The sequence below is a fragment of the Corythoichthys intestinalis genome, chromosome 11 (genome assembly GCF_030265065.1).
Source record: "Corythoichthys intestinalis isolate RoL2023-P3 chromosome 11, ASM3026506v1, whole genome shotgun sequence".
NCBI lineage: Eukaryota > Metazoa > Chordata > Actinopteri > Syngnathiformes > Syngnathidae > Corythoichthys > Corythoichthys intestinalis.
The window spans coordinates 52587033-52604049 of record NC_080405.1 but is presented as its reverse complement, the minus strand read 5'-3'; the positions used below and the strand labels follow the sequence as shown (position 1 = coordinate 52604049).

Below are 17017 nucleotides of genomic sequence, written 5' to 3'. Positions count from 1 at the left end.
ACATATGAATGAGCAAATATGTACTTCTTGGCTAGTCGCTATTTTATCCGCTCTTGCGTATTGCAATATGCGTCCCAGAGGCTATTTTAAGCCTCCCACATAGATTTTATAAGAGTGTTTGCCCTGCCCCTTTTCAGGACCTCCCTAACATGTCAAGTGCGCTAGGGGGGTGATATATCCTCCAAACAAGCAGCATGCAGCCCTGAGGTTTCCAACTCTCTCCCGACATCCACCGCTTGTTTCTCTGCTCTCTTTTGATTCAATTTTGTGACTATTTTGAAGTGAAAATCAACTTTTTCTTTTGAGGACAACATGGCACTACGGCAGCATTCTGACAAGGAGCCGAGCATTGAGTTATTTGTTAAGGTCAGTACTTTCTCTAATGGATTGACAATAACTGCAATAAGTCTTTTGAACCTATTGGCTGCCATTGACGACAATAGATGTTTGACTATGTGGCTTGGCAGCGATCGTTTGATAGCCATTCAAATTGGATTGGATGTCTATCACCATCAATGGCAGTGAAACGTAATTACTTATATATTACTATGTAAGTATATATATATATATATATATATATATATACATATAGTGCTGTCAAAATTATCGCATTAACGGGCGTTAATTAATTTTTTAAAATTTTTTAATTAATCACGTTAAAATATTATATATATATATGTATACATATATATATATATATATATGTATATATATTAGGGCTGTCAAAATTATCGCGTTAACAGGCGTTAATTAATTTTTTAAATTAATCATGTTAAAATATTTGACGCAATTAACGCACATGCCCCGCTCAAACAGATTAAAATGACAGCAGTGTCATGTCCATTTGTTACTTGTGTTTTTTGTCGCCCTCTGCTGGCGCTTGGGTGCGACTGATTTTATGGGTTTTTCAGCACCCTGAGCATGACATCAACAATGGCGAGCTACTAGTTTATTTTTTGTTTGAAAATTTTACAAATTTTATGAAAACAAAAACATTAAGAGGGGTTTTAATATAAAATTTCTATAACTTGTACTAACATTTATCTTTTAAGAACCCCAAGTCTTTCTATCCATGGATCGCTTTAACAGAATGTTAATAATGTTAATGCCATCTTGTTGATTTATTGCTATAATAAACAAATACAGTACTTATGTACAGTATGTTGAATGTATATATCCGTCTTGTGTCTTATCTTTCCATTCTAACAATAATTTACAGAAAAATATGGCAAATTTTATAGATGGTTTGAATTGCAATTAATTACGATTAATTACTTTTTAAGATGTGATTAACTCGATTAAAAATTTTAATCGTTTGACAGCCCTATTTTTTATATATAAGTTTATTTAGGTAAAACAAAATATTTAAACGCAATTTGTTTACAACATTACTTTGTGCCGCACAAGTGATTTGCTCTAACTCCATTTAAGTCCAGTCCGGATCTTTTACATCCATTCGAAAGTGACATAATTTGCCAAATGACACTTAATGATATGTGTCATAAAAATTCATTAGCTCATGACAGGTCATGTCACAATTATGACGGATTTTTTATGACGGTTTTATGACCCTATGTATAACCCTTTTATATGGCAATAATGATAGGGTGATTTAGTTCAAATTGGAGGGAAAAATTAATTTGGATTTTTTTTTTTTTCCTCCTTCCATAATACATTTCCGAAACATCGCAGAAATATTTGATCGGGACAATCAGAGGACCACACCTTTTGATTTGCTTGCATGCACGATTGACATTTCAATGTTTGGAACCATCAGCTGAGCGGTGACTGTTTTTATCAGGACACAGGCACAGCCTTATCACGGCCCGAGTGAGCAGAGAGCATGCTGTTTGATGGCTGCCCCCCCCCCCCCCCCCCCCAAAGCCTCACACTAGGCACACCCACCCATGCACATAAGGTCAACAAAATAGGCGCTTGTTTCCCAACGAAACATTTGGTCTGTTGAGGATCACAAAACAGCTGAGTTTGGGTGGGGTAGACTTATTCCCGAAAATATGCAAAATACACAAGAGTTGTGAAATGTGCTTTCGAAGGGAGGGACTGATGTTGTCTGGCTTTATTTGGTGTCAAAGTTGAATTCTGGCGCGTCTTGAGAGTCTCGGCTGTTGAAAAACATGAAACAGGCACACTCACTTTCATATACAGACAGTAAAATGAGACAGCAGTTTGCATGAAGGGTCTAAAAGGTTTATAGATTGATAATTACTTAATAAAAACATTTATAAGCAGTGATAAAATAGCAGTAAGAGTTAGCCGTAAGTAATGTAATTATACTGAATCAGCATGACATTTGCTGGCGAATGCTGGCAATGTACCATATACTGTGTCTTTCAAAAAATATACTGTATATACAATTCCTTTTTCTTTTAATACTAAATTACTTTGAATGTAAAGTCATTGCTGTCATGGCTTGGTCAAACACTGCTTAATTCAATGTTTACGCAACTGTGTTGTCAGATCAGGTGGATGGGAGAGAGAAAGAAATTGTGCGGCTTGATGAAATTTGAGTTTGATTTGTTTTAGCAGTGAAATTTGTATCTCTACACACCTTGAAGTTCAGCCCCCATACTATCATTATCTATCTACAGTCCCTGACAAAAGTCTTGTTGCTTTTCCATTTTGTAGAAACAATTGCTAATAACTAGGGCTGCCAAAATTATTGCGTTAACGCGCGGTAATTAATTTTTTTAATTAATCACGTTAAAATATTTGACGCAATTAACGCACATGTCCAACTCAGACAGTATTCTGCCTTTTGGTAAGTTTTAAAGCAAGGTTTTTTGTGCTGTCTAACAGCGAACTCTTGTGGTCGCTTTGCGACATGGTTTATTGCTTTCTTGCCAGTTCAATATGGCTGCACGACGTCTCGGGCTGACGCCTACGTGGTAATGTTGTGCTTATATGATCCTTGGACAAGATTTGTCCGTAAGTATTGTTGTTGTAAAGAATGTACATTATGTTAGTAAGCGAAATGTTATATTTTTTGTATGAGACGCTTTTTGTTTATGTTTAGTGAACCTGTATAGCGTGCTAAGTTAACGTTGTTGTGTACTTTTTTTTGGAGTTTTACTACGGTCTAAAGAGGACAATGGTTTGAGGCCATTTTATTAATAAATCAGATGAAAAAGGAAGAAGTCTGATTATTAAGGCGTCGTTCACTAGCTTTGGAAAAAGTAGACGCTTCGGAGTGAGGACAGCATAGACATATTTAAATGATGAGTTAAATGCCCACCACAGTCCTTATGTACTGTATGTTGAATATATACAGTATATCCATCTTGTGTCTTATCTTTCCATTCCAACAATTTATTTTACAGAATATATATATATATAATTTACGGAAAAATATGACATATTTTATAGATGGTTTGAATTGCGATTAATTACGATTAATTAATTTTTAAGCTGTAATTAACTCGATTATACGTTTTAATCGTTTGACAGCCCTACTAATAACCTGACTTTTAATTATTCAATTGGTTTCACAAATGGCTCATATGAAAGCTAAGACCCTCCCAAATGATGTTGAATGTACAAAAATATATATTTGTTTCACTGAAAAAAGATTTCATTTAATGAAGACATAAAGGTCAAATTTTGGCAAGAGAAAATCATGGTCTGGGGTTACATCCAGTATGGGGGTGTGCGAAAGATATTCAGGGTGGAAGGCAACATAAATAGTCTAAATTATCAACAAATCTTAGCTGCCGCTTACATTCCTAACCATAAAAAGGGACAAATTCTGCAGCAGGATGGTGCTCCATCGTATACTTCAATCTCTACCTCAAAGTTCCTCAAGGCAAAGAAGATCAAAATCCTCCAGGACTGGCCAGCCCAGTCACCAGAAATGGGTAGGATGAAAGAGGAAGCATGGAAGATGAAACCCAAGAATGTTGATGAACTCTGGGAGGCATGCAAGACTGCTTTCTTTGATGTTCCTGATGACTTCATCAATAAATTGTATGAATCCTTGCCGAACCGCATGGATATAGTCCTTCAAACCCATGGAAGTCATACAAAATGTAACATTTGGATCTCAAAGCACCACTAGTTAATTCGCTTATGTTATGCAACATATTTTTGTATTTGAAGTACATTTTTTGTTAAATTTTCACACTACCGGTACTTTTTCTAGGCGACAAGACTTTTGTCTTGCCAAAATTTGACCTTTATGACTTCATTCAATGATAAATCTTTTTTCAGTGAAACAAATATTTTTTTGTACATTCAACATATGTTTTGATACGTTTTGATCGCTGTCGACCTGAATAAATTGTCAACTTGTTTTGGGTGAGCCTTCTTTAAACCTTTCAAAATTGAGTCAGTACAAAGGGTTAAAACAAAGGTGTACGCGCGGGGTTTGCCCTTCTGTTTGAGATACAAGTAAGGCAAAAATGCTGTACCATAGATGTTTGAACCCCATAGGAGTGCTATGTTGTGGCATTATAAACTGCAGTGCAAAATAGTTTCTTGAATTTTGTGTGCAAATTTAAGAAATAAATGTAAATTACCGGTAAATACATTTTTAGCTGCAGAAAAGACTTCCTAAAGCAGGGGTCACCAACTCCAGTCCTCGAGCTGCTTTCCACGTCTCCCTCCTCCAACACACCTGTCCGAGTTTTGGTGGCCTCTAGTGGTTGCCGCCATTACCTGGTTTAGACACCTCAGTAGCAGCCCAGCGACATTTAATGTAAACAGTAACGTTAGCTGCTGCTGGTTGTGTGCTGCGGGCGGCACTCCTCAGCAAATGGTTGACGGGGTACTTCCAGTCGGGGACTGTGGGGGACGTGCCACTCAATTATATCGAAGGGCGAAACATTTGACAATACTGTACGCAGAAACTGAAAAGTTAATTAGAAAATAAGGTTAATTAATTAAGGTTAACCAATTTATTACAGTTTATTACTTTCTTACCTAAATACTTTTAGTATCATTTATACAATTTATATGGATCATAATTAATACCCTTATTGACTCCCACAATTATTGCACTCAACAGAGCTTTTTTTCCCGCTAGGCCCTGCTTTACACCAACTGTGTGTAGTCATGTTTGGAGCACATGCTCGCTACTTCCCCTGCAACACAATGCATGTGTCCCACCTTCCACCCCACCCTAGCCTGTATTATGGAAGCTAACAAGCAGGAAATTGATGTATTTTCTCTCTTCGTATAGGCCGGCCATGATGGCGAGAACGTGGGCAACTGTCCTTTCTGCCAGAGGCTCTTCATGGTACTGTGGCTGAAAGGAGTCAAGTTCACTGTGACCACTGTTGATATGAGGAAGTAAGCACGCCTCCTTTTCCTGTCATGTCCTCAAAGACCCTCTATTAAAAGAGAGGAACGGCAATGTTTTTTTGTCTCCCTCTAAAAGTGCAAAACATTACACCAACGTGTTAAAAAGAGGTCTATTTTGCCTCCTTTTAACACTTTCAGGCCTAGTGGTCACAACACTGGACGTCTATTCAACCAGGTAACAGACTATGTGTTGTAGTAGTTATTAAAAGAGGGAATATTGAAAATACCTATTGACAGTAGTGGACGTCCAATCCATTATCCACAATTGGATATAAAATGTGGGTCGCAAAATATCTATAAAGAATTCAGGGATTTAAGCGTTTACTCACAAGAATTTTACCCAGAAAAGCTTTGTTTACATCAGGCGGCCGCTAGCTACATTCACTAACAGACTAGCATTGTACTTCGACATATTTACGTAAAATAAACGCTAACTGCACTGTTTTTTTTTTTTTTTTTTTGCTTTTAACCAAGAATCGAGACTGTTTTACACCCATATCTATAAAGAATTCGGGGATTTAAGCGTTTATTCACAAGAATTTTCACCAGAAAAGCTTTGTTTACATCAATCGGCCGCTAGCTACATTCACTAACAGACTAGCATTGTACTTCGACATATTTACGTAAAATAAACGCTAACTGCACTGTTTTTTTTTTTTTTTTTTTGCTTTTAACCAAGAATCGAGACAGTTTTACGCCCATATCTATAAACAATTCAGGGATTTAAAAATGTATTCGCAAGAATTTTCACAAGAAAAGCTTTGTTTACATCAGGCGGCCGCTAGCTACATTCACTAACAGACTAGCATTGTGTAGTGACCACTACATTATCACAGAATTCACCTAGGGAACTTATGTGGGGCATGTTGTGCTCCAGGGGGAAACTCTATTTTGCTGTGCACGTTTCCGGCACAGACACACCGGAGCTAACAGAGTCAGGAGAGTCATGAGAGTCACAAGCGGCGGACACGGCAACATGAACTTTACTCAACGAGCTATCGAGACTCAACAACATTCATCCGCTACAATTGTACTTCAACATATTTACGTAAAATAAACGCTAACTGCACGTTTTATTTTTTTGCTTTTAACCAAGAATCGAGACTGTTTTACATCCATATCTATAAAGAATTCGGGGATTTAAGCATTTATTCACAAGAATTTTCACCAGTAAAGCTTTGCTTACATCAGGCGGCCGCTAGCTACATTCACTAACAGACTAGAATTGTACTTCGACATATTTACATAAAATAAATGCTAACAGCACGTTTTTTTGTTGTTGCTTTTAACCAATAATCAAGACTGTTTTGCGTCCATACCTATAAAGATTTGGGGGATTTAAGCATTTATTCACAAGAATTTTCACCAGAAAAGCTTCGTTAACATCAGGCGGCCGCTAGCTACATTCACTAACAGATTAGCATTGTACTTTGACATATTTACGTAAAATAAACACTAACTGCACGTTTTTTTGCTTTTAACCAATAATCAAGGCTGTTATACGTCCATATCTATAAAGCATTCGAGGATTTAAGCATTAATTCACAAGAATTTTCACCAGAAAAGCTTTGTTTACATCAGGCGGCCTCTAGCTACATTCACTAACAGACTAGCATTGTACTTCGACATATTTACGTAAAATAAACGCTAACTGCACATTTTTTGTTTGTTTTTTGTTTTGCTTTTAACCAAGAATCGAGACTGGCCCTGCGCCACGTGTCCCGTCAATACATTATCAAGTCTATGAATAAAAGTAAAAACTCTGGTAAAACTACTCTCAGAAATAAATTTTTCTCAAAATAGTTCCTCAAGTAAAGGTAATGGAGTAAATGTAGTGCGTTACTACCCACCTCTGATAGTAATAATAAGATCTACTTTAATTAAAAAATAAATTATAATTTGTGCATTTTTACCCAATCAGTACTTTAAAAACAAAAAATAAATAAATAACAATGGATTTGATTTGATTTTAAGTGTGATTAGATTTAGGAACAGGAATCCTGTGGGCTTCAGAAAACATACTGTCTTTTCCGGACAATAAGTTGCGCCAGCCAAAAAATGCGCAATGAAGAGTTAAAAAAAAAAAAAAATCCAACACCAAAAACAGACATGTCATCTAGAAAGGCAATTTAAAATAAAAATACAATAGAGAACAACAGGCTCAATAAGTGTACGGTATGCTATCGTTACACGATGCATATACAAAAAACGAACGTGCTGCTGCTTGATTGCCGTTTTTGGCTGCATATTTTACTACTTGCAGCTTGTAATCTGCACATTATGATTTTCTTTTCGGTGCCATTTTGTTCAGCCCTCTCGGTTGTTTTTATTTGTTCTTATAAGTGACCGCCAATATTGAAACACAGCGCCCTCTTTCGGTTTACTGTGAAAATAACATGTGAAATGATATAATAATGTGTTAAAAATCTCACATATAAGTCGCACCCGGCCAAACTATGAAAAAAACTGCGACTGAGAGTCCAAATAGTTGTGGGTACTTTTGCAAACATAATAAAACAATGGATTTTTTCTAAAATAATCTGGTGAGGTAGACACTGTACCAATGACCCTTCTGACTAGTCTCTGCTCATGCGCAAGCCACGAGAACTGGATCATCTTCATTTCTATGTCCTGGTTGCAGGAAGCCCGCTGAGCTGAAGGATCTAGCACCTGGTACCAACCCGCCTTTCCTGCTCTATAACGGCACCCTCAAAACAGATTTCATCAAAATTGAGGAGTTTCTCGAGCAAACTCTGGCACCTCCAAGGTAATGTGTACTCACAAAGATATAGCGCAATATTTTCTATTCTATTAAGTTATCGATGTGACCAATAGCGAAACAAATGTGAATGAGTGCAATGAGCATAAATAGGACCTCCTGAGTGGGTGGACGGTCCGACACTTGGCGGGGATTGATCAGCATAGATTTTTACATTTTACATTTTTATTGTTGATTCAGCTCAAGCTGTTAACAGACGCACTCCTCTGAGCTCCCAAGAGCAACTTATCTCAACCGATAAGCGCTCAGGGCCAGCAAGCTCGACTCCCGGTATGGCTCCAAAGAATTTGAAACCTGGAGACTTGGATGAAATAAAATCCTCCATACAGAAGTTGGAGGTCTCCTTGACTGGCTTGATTCAAAACCAGAATCAAGAAATCGTCAGAGACCTCCAGTTACTTCGCGCTGAAAACGAGAAACTCAAGCAGGCGGTCGAGGAGAGAGATGTTCGCATCAAGAGGCTGAAAATTTTGGCTGACGATCTCGACCAGTGCCGACGCGCAAATGAGCTCATCATTTCTGGATTACAATTTACGCCTAGCCCAGGGGACACAGTGGCACAACTGGCAATTGCTAAGCTGAAAGAGTATGGAATAAACATGGAACCGCTGGACATCCGTCGCTGCCTTCTGCCCCCATCTGGGGGGAGAGGACCGGCGACGGTGCTCATGAAGTTGGCAGACCACAAGACCAAGACTGCCCTGCTTAACCAACGGCGCCACCTGAAAGGGTCGAAGATTTTTTTGAATGACAACTTGACTCGCTGAAATGCCGAAACTGCAAGAAAAGCACGTCAACTCAAGAAAGCTGGGAAAATAGCCAACACCTGGGTCTCGGATTGCAGGATCCTTGTCAAGACGCAAGATATGAAGAAAAAAGCTATCACGAGTCTTGACCAACTGAATATAATAGCTGGATAACTGTAAATACTACACAGCGGACCAGTATAACAACTCGTGGATGTGGACGGTAAGCTGAAACCTATCAACGGCAGGAGTCTCACAAGAACCTCGAACACACTAAGGATTATCTACTAAAGATAACAAAGGCTCTGACTTTAACTTGCACGGACATAACATGACACGAATGAATCGGGCATCTAGGGGGGAGAGGGTGTTGCAATTATGATTGACAATCTCATGGAATGTATTACAATTGAGCTCCTAATCCCCAATTGTAAGAAAATAATTATCTGCTGTGTCTACCGAGCTCCTGATTCAAATGTCTAGTATATGGAAAAGATACTGTATAAAACGAATAATAAGCATGTTTTCGTTGTGGAGACATTAATCTTGGGATAAAATATGTACAGCATGTTGTTTGATTTTATAAATTCATGTCTGATGAAACTGTTACAGTGACCTTTATGTGCGCCAATTGTTGCTACTTACGCCAGCTGTGATAACACATAATCACTTTTGCCACACACATAGCTACAACAAAATGTTCCACAGCAAACAGATGCAAAAATGTCAGCGACCTGACTAAGCACGCCCTGAAACTAATTGAGCTGCTTGACTGGACGCTAAGTTACTAAACTCAGATTGTTGATTGTGTTATTGTACAGTTTTGATGCATGTTCCATGCCTGAATGTGCGTCTTTAGTTGTATGGGGGACGGGAAACTGATAAGCATATGCTTCATCCCGTCCGCCTTTGTCCTCTCTTCGGTTCCTTCGGGCAAATCATATCGCATTTTGTAATTGTCAATGATTGTCAATGATACTGATGATGATGATGATGACAATAAAAAAAAATTCCAAAAATCCTAAAATTCCATTTGTTTGATAAAGAGGTTCAGAACATCTTCCATGTCAATGTGCACTTTGGACTTAATTTTTATTCCTTTGTGTTAGGCTACTTATTTATATCCTTACAATTTAAAACAGTCAATGTTTATGTGACCTTCATTTCTCTGCATAATGTAAGTCATTTGTATTTCTACAAAATGTACCATCTGATCATCTCTTCGGGGGCGGCCGTCTTGAAATCATACGTACAAAGGAAGCATTTTGATTGGGCACGTGTATTTCTCCTTACAACTTGCTTAATCAATGTGCACACATTTCCCCCACCTTTGCAGTTATCCTCACCTCAGCCCACTAAACAAAGAGTCTTTCAACGTGGGTGCTGACATTTTTGCAAAGTTCTCCGCCTTCATCAAGAACACTCCAAATAATGCCTGTGAGTCAGCTTTACTCATCGTTGAAGGTTTATCCGATCGGTCAAGAAAAGTCATAATTATGTTCTGATTTTCCAGTTCAGGAGAAAAACCTGCTGCGTGAGTTCAAGCGTCTGGACGATTACCTGAACTCTCCCCTGCCCGAGGAGATCGACCACAACTCAAGGGAAGCGGTCGACGTCTCCAAGAGGAAGTTTCTCGACGGGGACCGCCTCACCTTAGCGGACTGCAACCTTCTCCCCAAACTGCATGTCATCCGGGTAAGACTGGAATAGCCAAAAACTTTACTCAAGTAAGATTAGCTTTACTTCAAAGTAGTATGACAATCAAAGGTAAAAGTAATTGTACTGACCAAGTCCTATACCCAGTGAAGTACTGGTTGCTAAGTAAGACGTTTCATCTTGACGTACACCTGATGCAATTGAAAACGAATTAACAGTAGCCAGGGTGGGGCGGAGCAACTTGCTTATTTAAATTTGGCAGCCTGAAGCGATGGTTGCTCTGAGGATGGTAGGGATAGACTTATTTGAGAGGGTGGGGCTTAAAGTTGGGTTCTTAATACGTGTTATTTATTTTGAGTTTATTTTTCAGGAACCCCTGTGAGCATCATGGAGTAGATGAAGTTGGAACGCGCTTTCGCTGTTGAGGCATTTTTTTAAGCGGTTGCTAAATCACGTGGATTAAGTTCCTGCACCATAGCTAATTAGTAGGGATGAAATTTCAATTCTTCTTTGTCTCACAAAACGAGCAAACAACCCAAGGCCAGATACGTGTTTGCCGGCAGACCGTCGGAGAGCTCTCAAAACAGATTGTCATACCGCGTCAATGTTTTGGGTGTCCTCGCTGTTCGTGGGAGGCCAGGTTTCTTTTTCTTTACATCACCCGTTTCCCTGAAGTTGTTTACCCATGAAACGATCAACTGCCGGCCAAGAACACGACCACGAGGGGGCAATATTGAAATGTGTACGGAATGCACGTTGCGTGTGACGATTGAGCAACCGCTTGAAAAAAAAGCCTCAACAGCGAACGCGCGTTCCAACTTCGTCCACTCCGTGATGCTCACTATTCCTGAAAAATAAACAGAAAATAAACAACGCACGTTAAGTACCAAACTTTAAGCCCCACCCTCTCAATTAAGTCCATTTCTACCCTCCTCAGGGAAACCATCACTTAAGGGCGCCAAATTTAAATAAGCAAGTTGCTCCGCACCACCTTGGCTACTGTTAATTCGTTTTCCAATTGCATCAGGTTAAGTTGCTCTGCCCCACCATAAATATAGTTTATGATATATAATTTAAAAATAAAAAAAAAAATGGAAAAAAAAAGTTACAGGAGGAAACGTGCACGAATAATTGGCCCATTTACATTGAATGATAACGGTCATTACTTTTTGTAATCCAAATAAGAATGAATTATAGTGGATTCTGAATGTTTTAAGCTATAACTCAGTCAATTGAATTTTTTTTTTTTTTTAATCAAATTTTCAGTACATAATGCTTATGGCAAGCACTTGACCTTTGACCTAATTTGGCACACCCTCAACCTCTTACCAGTCTTCTAGATAAAGATTCACTAATAGGTCCACATTTTTGGTGTTAAATTATCTTCTTTGGCATTCATATTGTTTTTCTGGTTTGTCTACCAGAGAAAATGGAAGGGATGGAAGCGACCACCCTCCCATTTTAAATGGATTCGGTGTCTACTAGTGATAAACTAATTGGTGGGAAGCTGCATCTTGCCCAGAGGAAGAAGAAATTTATATTTTTTTTACCCATAGACTTCACTATCAGTTGGCTGGACACGGGGCCTAGGGCCAATCCGTAAGGGGCCTTTTTTAAAAAACTTTAAAAAATTATTTTCCAAACCAAAGCTGCTGGCGACCTAAAACCAAAACTGGCACCTCCCTTAGGCATATATGAGTCTTCATGAGCAGTAGCATCAAAAAATCCAAAGTCTTTCCATAATAAAATGCTGATGAATTTTTTTTTATATTAGTAGCCGATAACTAAACTTAAAATGGCTATAAAATTCTCAGATTTTACGCTACATGCGCAAAAATCACCCAGTGCAGAGATAATCAACTACATTTTCAGGGTCAATAGCAATATTTAAAATATCATATAAGCTTTCGCCAGAAATCGCAACCTAAAGAGAAATGCAAAATCCAACATGGCGGCCGCAACAAAACAATGAGTTTTTTAAAGTTGAAAATTCTTGTAAACAAATGCGAAAATCGCAGAATTCCTATAGATATGAACGCAAAACAGTATAGATTAAACCGGGCAGGTATCGTTCATTTTACGTAAATATTTCAAGCAAAAGTTAGGCTTTTGTGTAGGGATACAAAATCCAACATGGCGGCCGTCATAAAACGAAGAGCTTTTTAAGTTGAAAATTCTTGCAAATAAATGCGGAAATTGCGGAATTTCGATGGATATGAACGTAAAACAGTCTATATTCTTGGTTAAAAGCAAAAAAACGGGCAGTTATCGTTCAATTTATGTAAATATTTCAAGCAAAAGTTACGCTATTGAGTAGGGATACAAATCCAACATGGCGGCCGTCACAAAACAATGACTTTTTAAAGTTGAAAATTCTTGTAAACAAATGCGAAAATCGCAGAATTCCCATAGATATGAATGTAAAATAGTATAGATTCTCGGTTAAAAGCAAAAACCAGGCAGTTATCGTTCATTTTACATAAATATTTCAAGCAAAAGTTACGCTGTTGTGTAGGTATACAAAATCCAACATGGCGGCGTCACAAAATAAAGAGCTTTTTAAGTTGAAAATTCTTGCAAATAAATGCGGAAATCGCAGAATTTCTATAGATATGAACGTAATACAGTCTAGATTCATGGTTAAAAGCAAAAAAATGGGCAGTTATTGTTCATTTTTACGTAAATATTTCAGGCCAAAGTTACTCTAATTTTATCCATTGATTCTTATCACAACGTTTCAAAGTGCATGCATGGTGCTATTTATTATAATAATTACCTTGAATCCTCGACCAAATCACTCTTGAGACACTCCTGCCTGCTTGTATGCATTAAAACCTTTGTCCTGTTTCCACCTAAATCTGGAGTTAGAACGCAGGCTGTTTGAGTTTATGAAAGCCAACTCAACGTTTTGCCTGGGTCGGCCCCCTAAGGGAAGGTGTGTGGCACAATGTCTGTAGTTGTCTTGTGAACTGATGGTGAAGTCTATTTTTTACCCCATTGGCTGCCACTGATGGCATTAGCATAGGCGGAGTTTGACTTTTGGGGCAGGTGGGGGCACAACATGTTGATGACCCCGAAATGGAGTGTCAGCAATAAAATTAACTTACAAGAATATTTATTAGGGTTGTTCCGATCATGTTTTTTTGCTCCCGATCGTTTTAGTTTGAGTATCTGCCGATCCCGATATTTCCCGATCCGATTGCTTTTTTTTTTTTTTTTTTTTTTGCTCCCGATTCAATTCCAATCATTTCCGATAATTTTTCCCGATCATATACTGTACATTTTGGCAATGCATTAAGAAAAAAATGAATAAAACTCGGACGAATATATACATTCAACATACAGTACATAAGTACTGTATTTGTTTATTATGACAATAAATCCTCAAGATTGCATTTACATTATGAACATTCTTTCTGTGAGAGGGATCCACGGATAGAAAGACTTGTAATTCTTAAAGGATAAATGTGACTTTGTATATTGTGACTAAATATTGCCATCTAGTGTATTTGTTGAGCTTACAGTAAATGATACTGTAGCCATATAACTGTTCTGCCCAAATGCATGATGGGAAGTGCAACCATGACTGTGCGTAGTGGCACCAATTGATATATCTTCTCTGCGTTGGGAAATAACATAGGGTGTTAAGAAAAAGATTAACCACTACCTTCTCCCCACATTGCTTCTCATATTTCTAATTGTTGAGAGAGGGATTTTAAGGCTTTAGCAAATTCAAAAAAGGTTCCAAAGACTGCCAAAATTCACTCTACTCATTTTACCCTGCCTTTTACCTCTATATATAGATGAAATGGCGCCATTATAGATTGAACGCGACAATGTGTGAGTGGGTCGTGCAGCGCATGCGGTAATTGCGTTAAATATATTGATGTGATTAATTTGAAAAAAATTAATTACCACCGTTAACGCGATAAATTTGATAGCCCTATTTTAAGCCAAAACAAAAGACTCTGGATGACTGTAAGACATTTTGTCTGTAACGTTAAATACAATTAGAAAACGATTAAATTAAAAAAAAAATATATATATATATATATATATATATATATATATATATATATATTAAAAAAAAGGCATGTTCGATATTTTTTTGCCAATTCCGATACTTAGAAAATGACGTGATCGGACCCGAAGTTGACAATAGGCGTTTTTTATTTCCCATCATTCTTGAGGGGAATTCTAGATCAGGCTGCATAGGCAATATTTTTCGCCAAGATCGTCATCCATTGAATATGGTATGCCCGCAGGTGTTGTGCCAATGTAGTTACCACGGTCAAAAATTGTATCCCCTGAGCGGAGCCATACGGAGGTAGATTTGTGTCTTTATTATTCAATCCAAAAAAAAGTTGCATCAATCAAAATATATATTTTCAACCCCCAAAAAAAGCTTCAATAAAAAAAATTGTTTGAATGTAAAAATAAATTTGAAACTGAAAAAAAAAATGCACGGGAAAGCTATTTTTGTTTGATTTTTTTTTTTTTTTTTTTTTAATTGAAGTCGTTTTTCTTTTTGTTTTGTTTTTTTTATTGAAGGAATGTTGATTTGTGTTTGGGCCATATTTTGGCTTGGACATTTTTGTCTTTATCAAAATAAAATTGCCATCCCCTAATATTTATTTTCTTAATGAAAATTATATGCAAAGCAAATGACCGTCTAAGGTGCTAGTCACATGATCTGTTCGAAAAATAATTTTGACCCATTATAAAGATATATTTTTTTGTTCATTTCATTCATTTTTGTTGCAGTTTTATTGCCTTACTATATATATATATATATATATATATAGGAAAGTCAATTACATGCAATGACACTTTTCGGCCACCAGGGGGGCCTTGCCCCCCCCTTTAAAATCCGCTTATGGGCATTAGACGTCCAATCTATTTGAAGTGGCAGGGCGGAATTCTAACATCAGCCTGAGAAGGGCAAAAAGTCCTACTTTTTTCATGGTGGCGTCCGTAGCTAGCTAGCTAGTTAGTTGGAAACAAGATCTTGCAATGATGTCATTACCAATCCAGATACCCGTATTTTTCAATTTACCACCAGGTGGCGTCCAAGAAGTACTGCAACTTTGAGATCCCAGCCCAGTTCACAGGAGTTTGGCGATACCTGCACAATGCTTACGAGCGAGAGGAGTTCAAACAGACGTGTCCGGCCGAAATCGAGATCGAGAAAGCTTACTTCGGAGTTGCCGATAAGAGGAAATAAAATGTTCACTCCATGTCTGTAGAGGGTGCTACGTTGTGCCAAAGACATTATACTGCCATTTCAATCATCTTAAAACTGGGATGGGGAATGTTTTTGTTGTTATTTTTGAGGATTTTTTAAACCATTCCTCTTGGATTTGTTTCTTTTTTTTTTTTTAGAAATGTCATATTCCAACTGCTGCCTTAAATACTCAAGTCTCAGAACACACTTTTTTTAAAAGTAGCTTTTGACTGTTTTAGTCACGGATGAGGCCCACTGTGCAATTGACTGTTAATTTAATTGACCAGATTTTTGTTTATAGTGTACATACATACAGTATATTTTCTAAGATTGTTAGCAAGTAGCAGCAGAACCCTTCAATACTGTTCCTTTTTTACGTAAAAAAAAAAAATAATAATAATAATAATTCTTGTGTATCTTATTCTGTACTAACACAGATGATGTGATGGAAATGTGCTGTTTTGATACTAATAAACAAATCAACTGTGTCTGTTGTCTTGAATCTAATATTGTGCCAGTTATGAGGTATTAAAGGAATAGTATCTTTTCTCGTATTTACCGTTCGACTGTTTGTATTACTCTGACTCACCCAATATAAAATAAATAGCATTCATATCATAGTTTAATGAAAACAAGCAGAATAATATTTGACATCGGGCATAAGAGATACATGACGCCCTCAGACCATGGAAGCCCAACGTGTGCGTCATGCAGCTGATTGAGCAAGATTGACACTGACTAACAGGTGATAGGCAAGATATGTACAAGCGCACGTCTGCAACACCAAATCCCACAATGAGCTCTTCAGGACAGTCCAGAACAAATGGGGGGACGTCCTGTCCTACCACAACACTCGATAACAAAATCAACTCTAAGTGTGACAGCTCGGCGCCTCTCAAACGTCAAGGCAGGCCGAACCTCCCACCCCAGCTGCCTCAGTAACCATGACCCAGCAACGAACGGTGACGCATGAACTTGACCGCCCAAATCTGCAACAGAAGAATTATCCTAAACAACACTCAGGCACACCCTTCATCCGGCCCACCGTACCGCAGACTTCAAAAAGACTGAAAGTTTCGCTAACAACTGTCGATTTTCAGGGACATTCCGATGTGCTCGTTGTTTTGCTGACTCTGGATCCAGAATTGCCTCTCTTTTGGGGACCTAATGGCTGTTTGCCTAGCAGTTTGATCGCTGTCGACCCAAATAAATTGTCAACTTGTGTTTCAAAGCCTTTTTCCAGCTTTCAAAATGTCAGTACAAGGGGTTAAGACTAGAGATGTCCCGATCGATCGG

General features: G+C 38.0%; 1 protein-coding gene across 1 annotated transcript; it reads left to right on the top strand.

Moving 5' to 3' along the window:
- The first annotated feature begins 148 nt into the window (after window positions 1-148).
- Window positions 149-16227, top strand: clic2 (chloride intracellular channel 2). The gene is made up of 6 exons (XM_057851171.1): window positions 149-366; window positions 5195-5304; window positions 7958-8083; window positions 10178-10278; window positions 10355-10536; window positions 15560-16227. The coding sequence occupies exons 1-6, from the start codon at window positions 313-315 to the stop codon at window positions 15719-15721; spliced, it is 735 nt and encodes a 244-aa protein (XP_057707154.1). The 5' UTR covers window positions 149-312; the 3' UTR covers window positions 15722-16227.
- The last annotated feature ends 790 nt before the right edge of the window (window positions 16228-17017 follow it).

Bases quoted from the DNA above. Each gene is read 5' to 3' on its own strand.
- clic2 (XM_057851171.1), top strand. From the start codon at position 313: ATGGCACTACGGCAGCATTCTGACAAGGAGCCGAGCATTGAGTTATTT. The intron at 367-5,194 runs GTCAGTACTTTC...CTCTTCGTATAG, and splicing joins GCATTGAGTTATTTGTTAAG to GCCGGCCATGATGGCGAGAA. The intron at 10,279-10,354 runs GTGAGTCAGCTT...CTGATTTTCCAG, and splicing joins GAACACTCCAAATAATGCCT to TTCAGGAGAAAAACCTGCTG.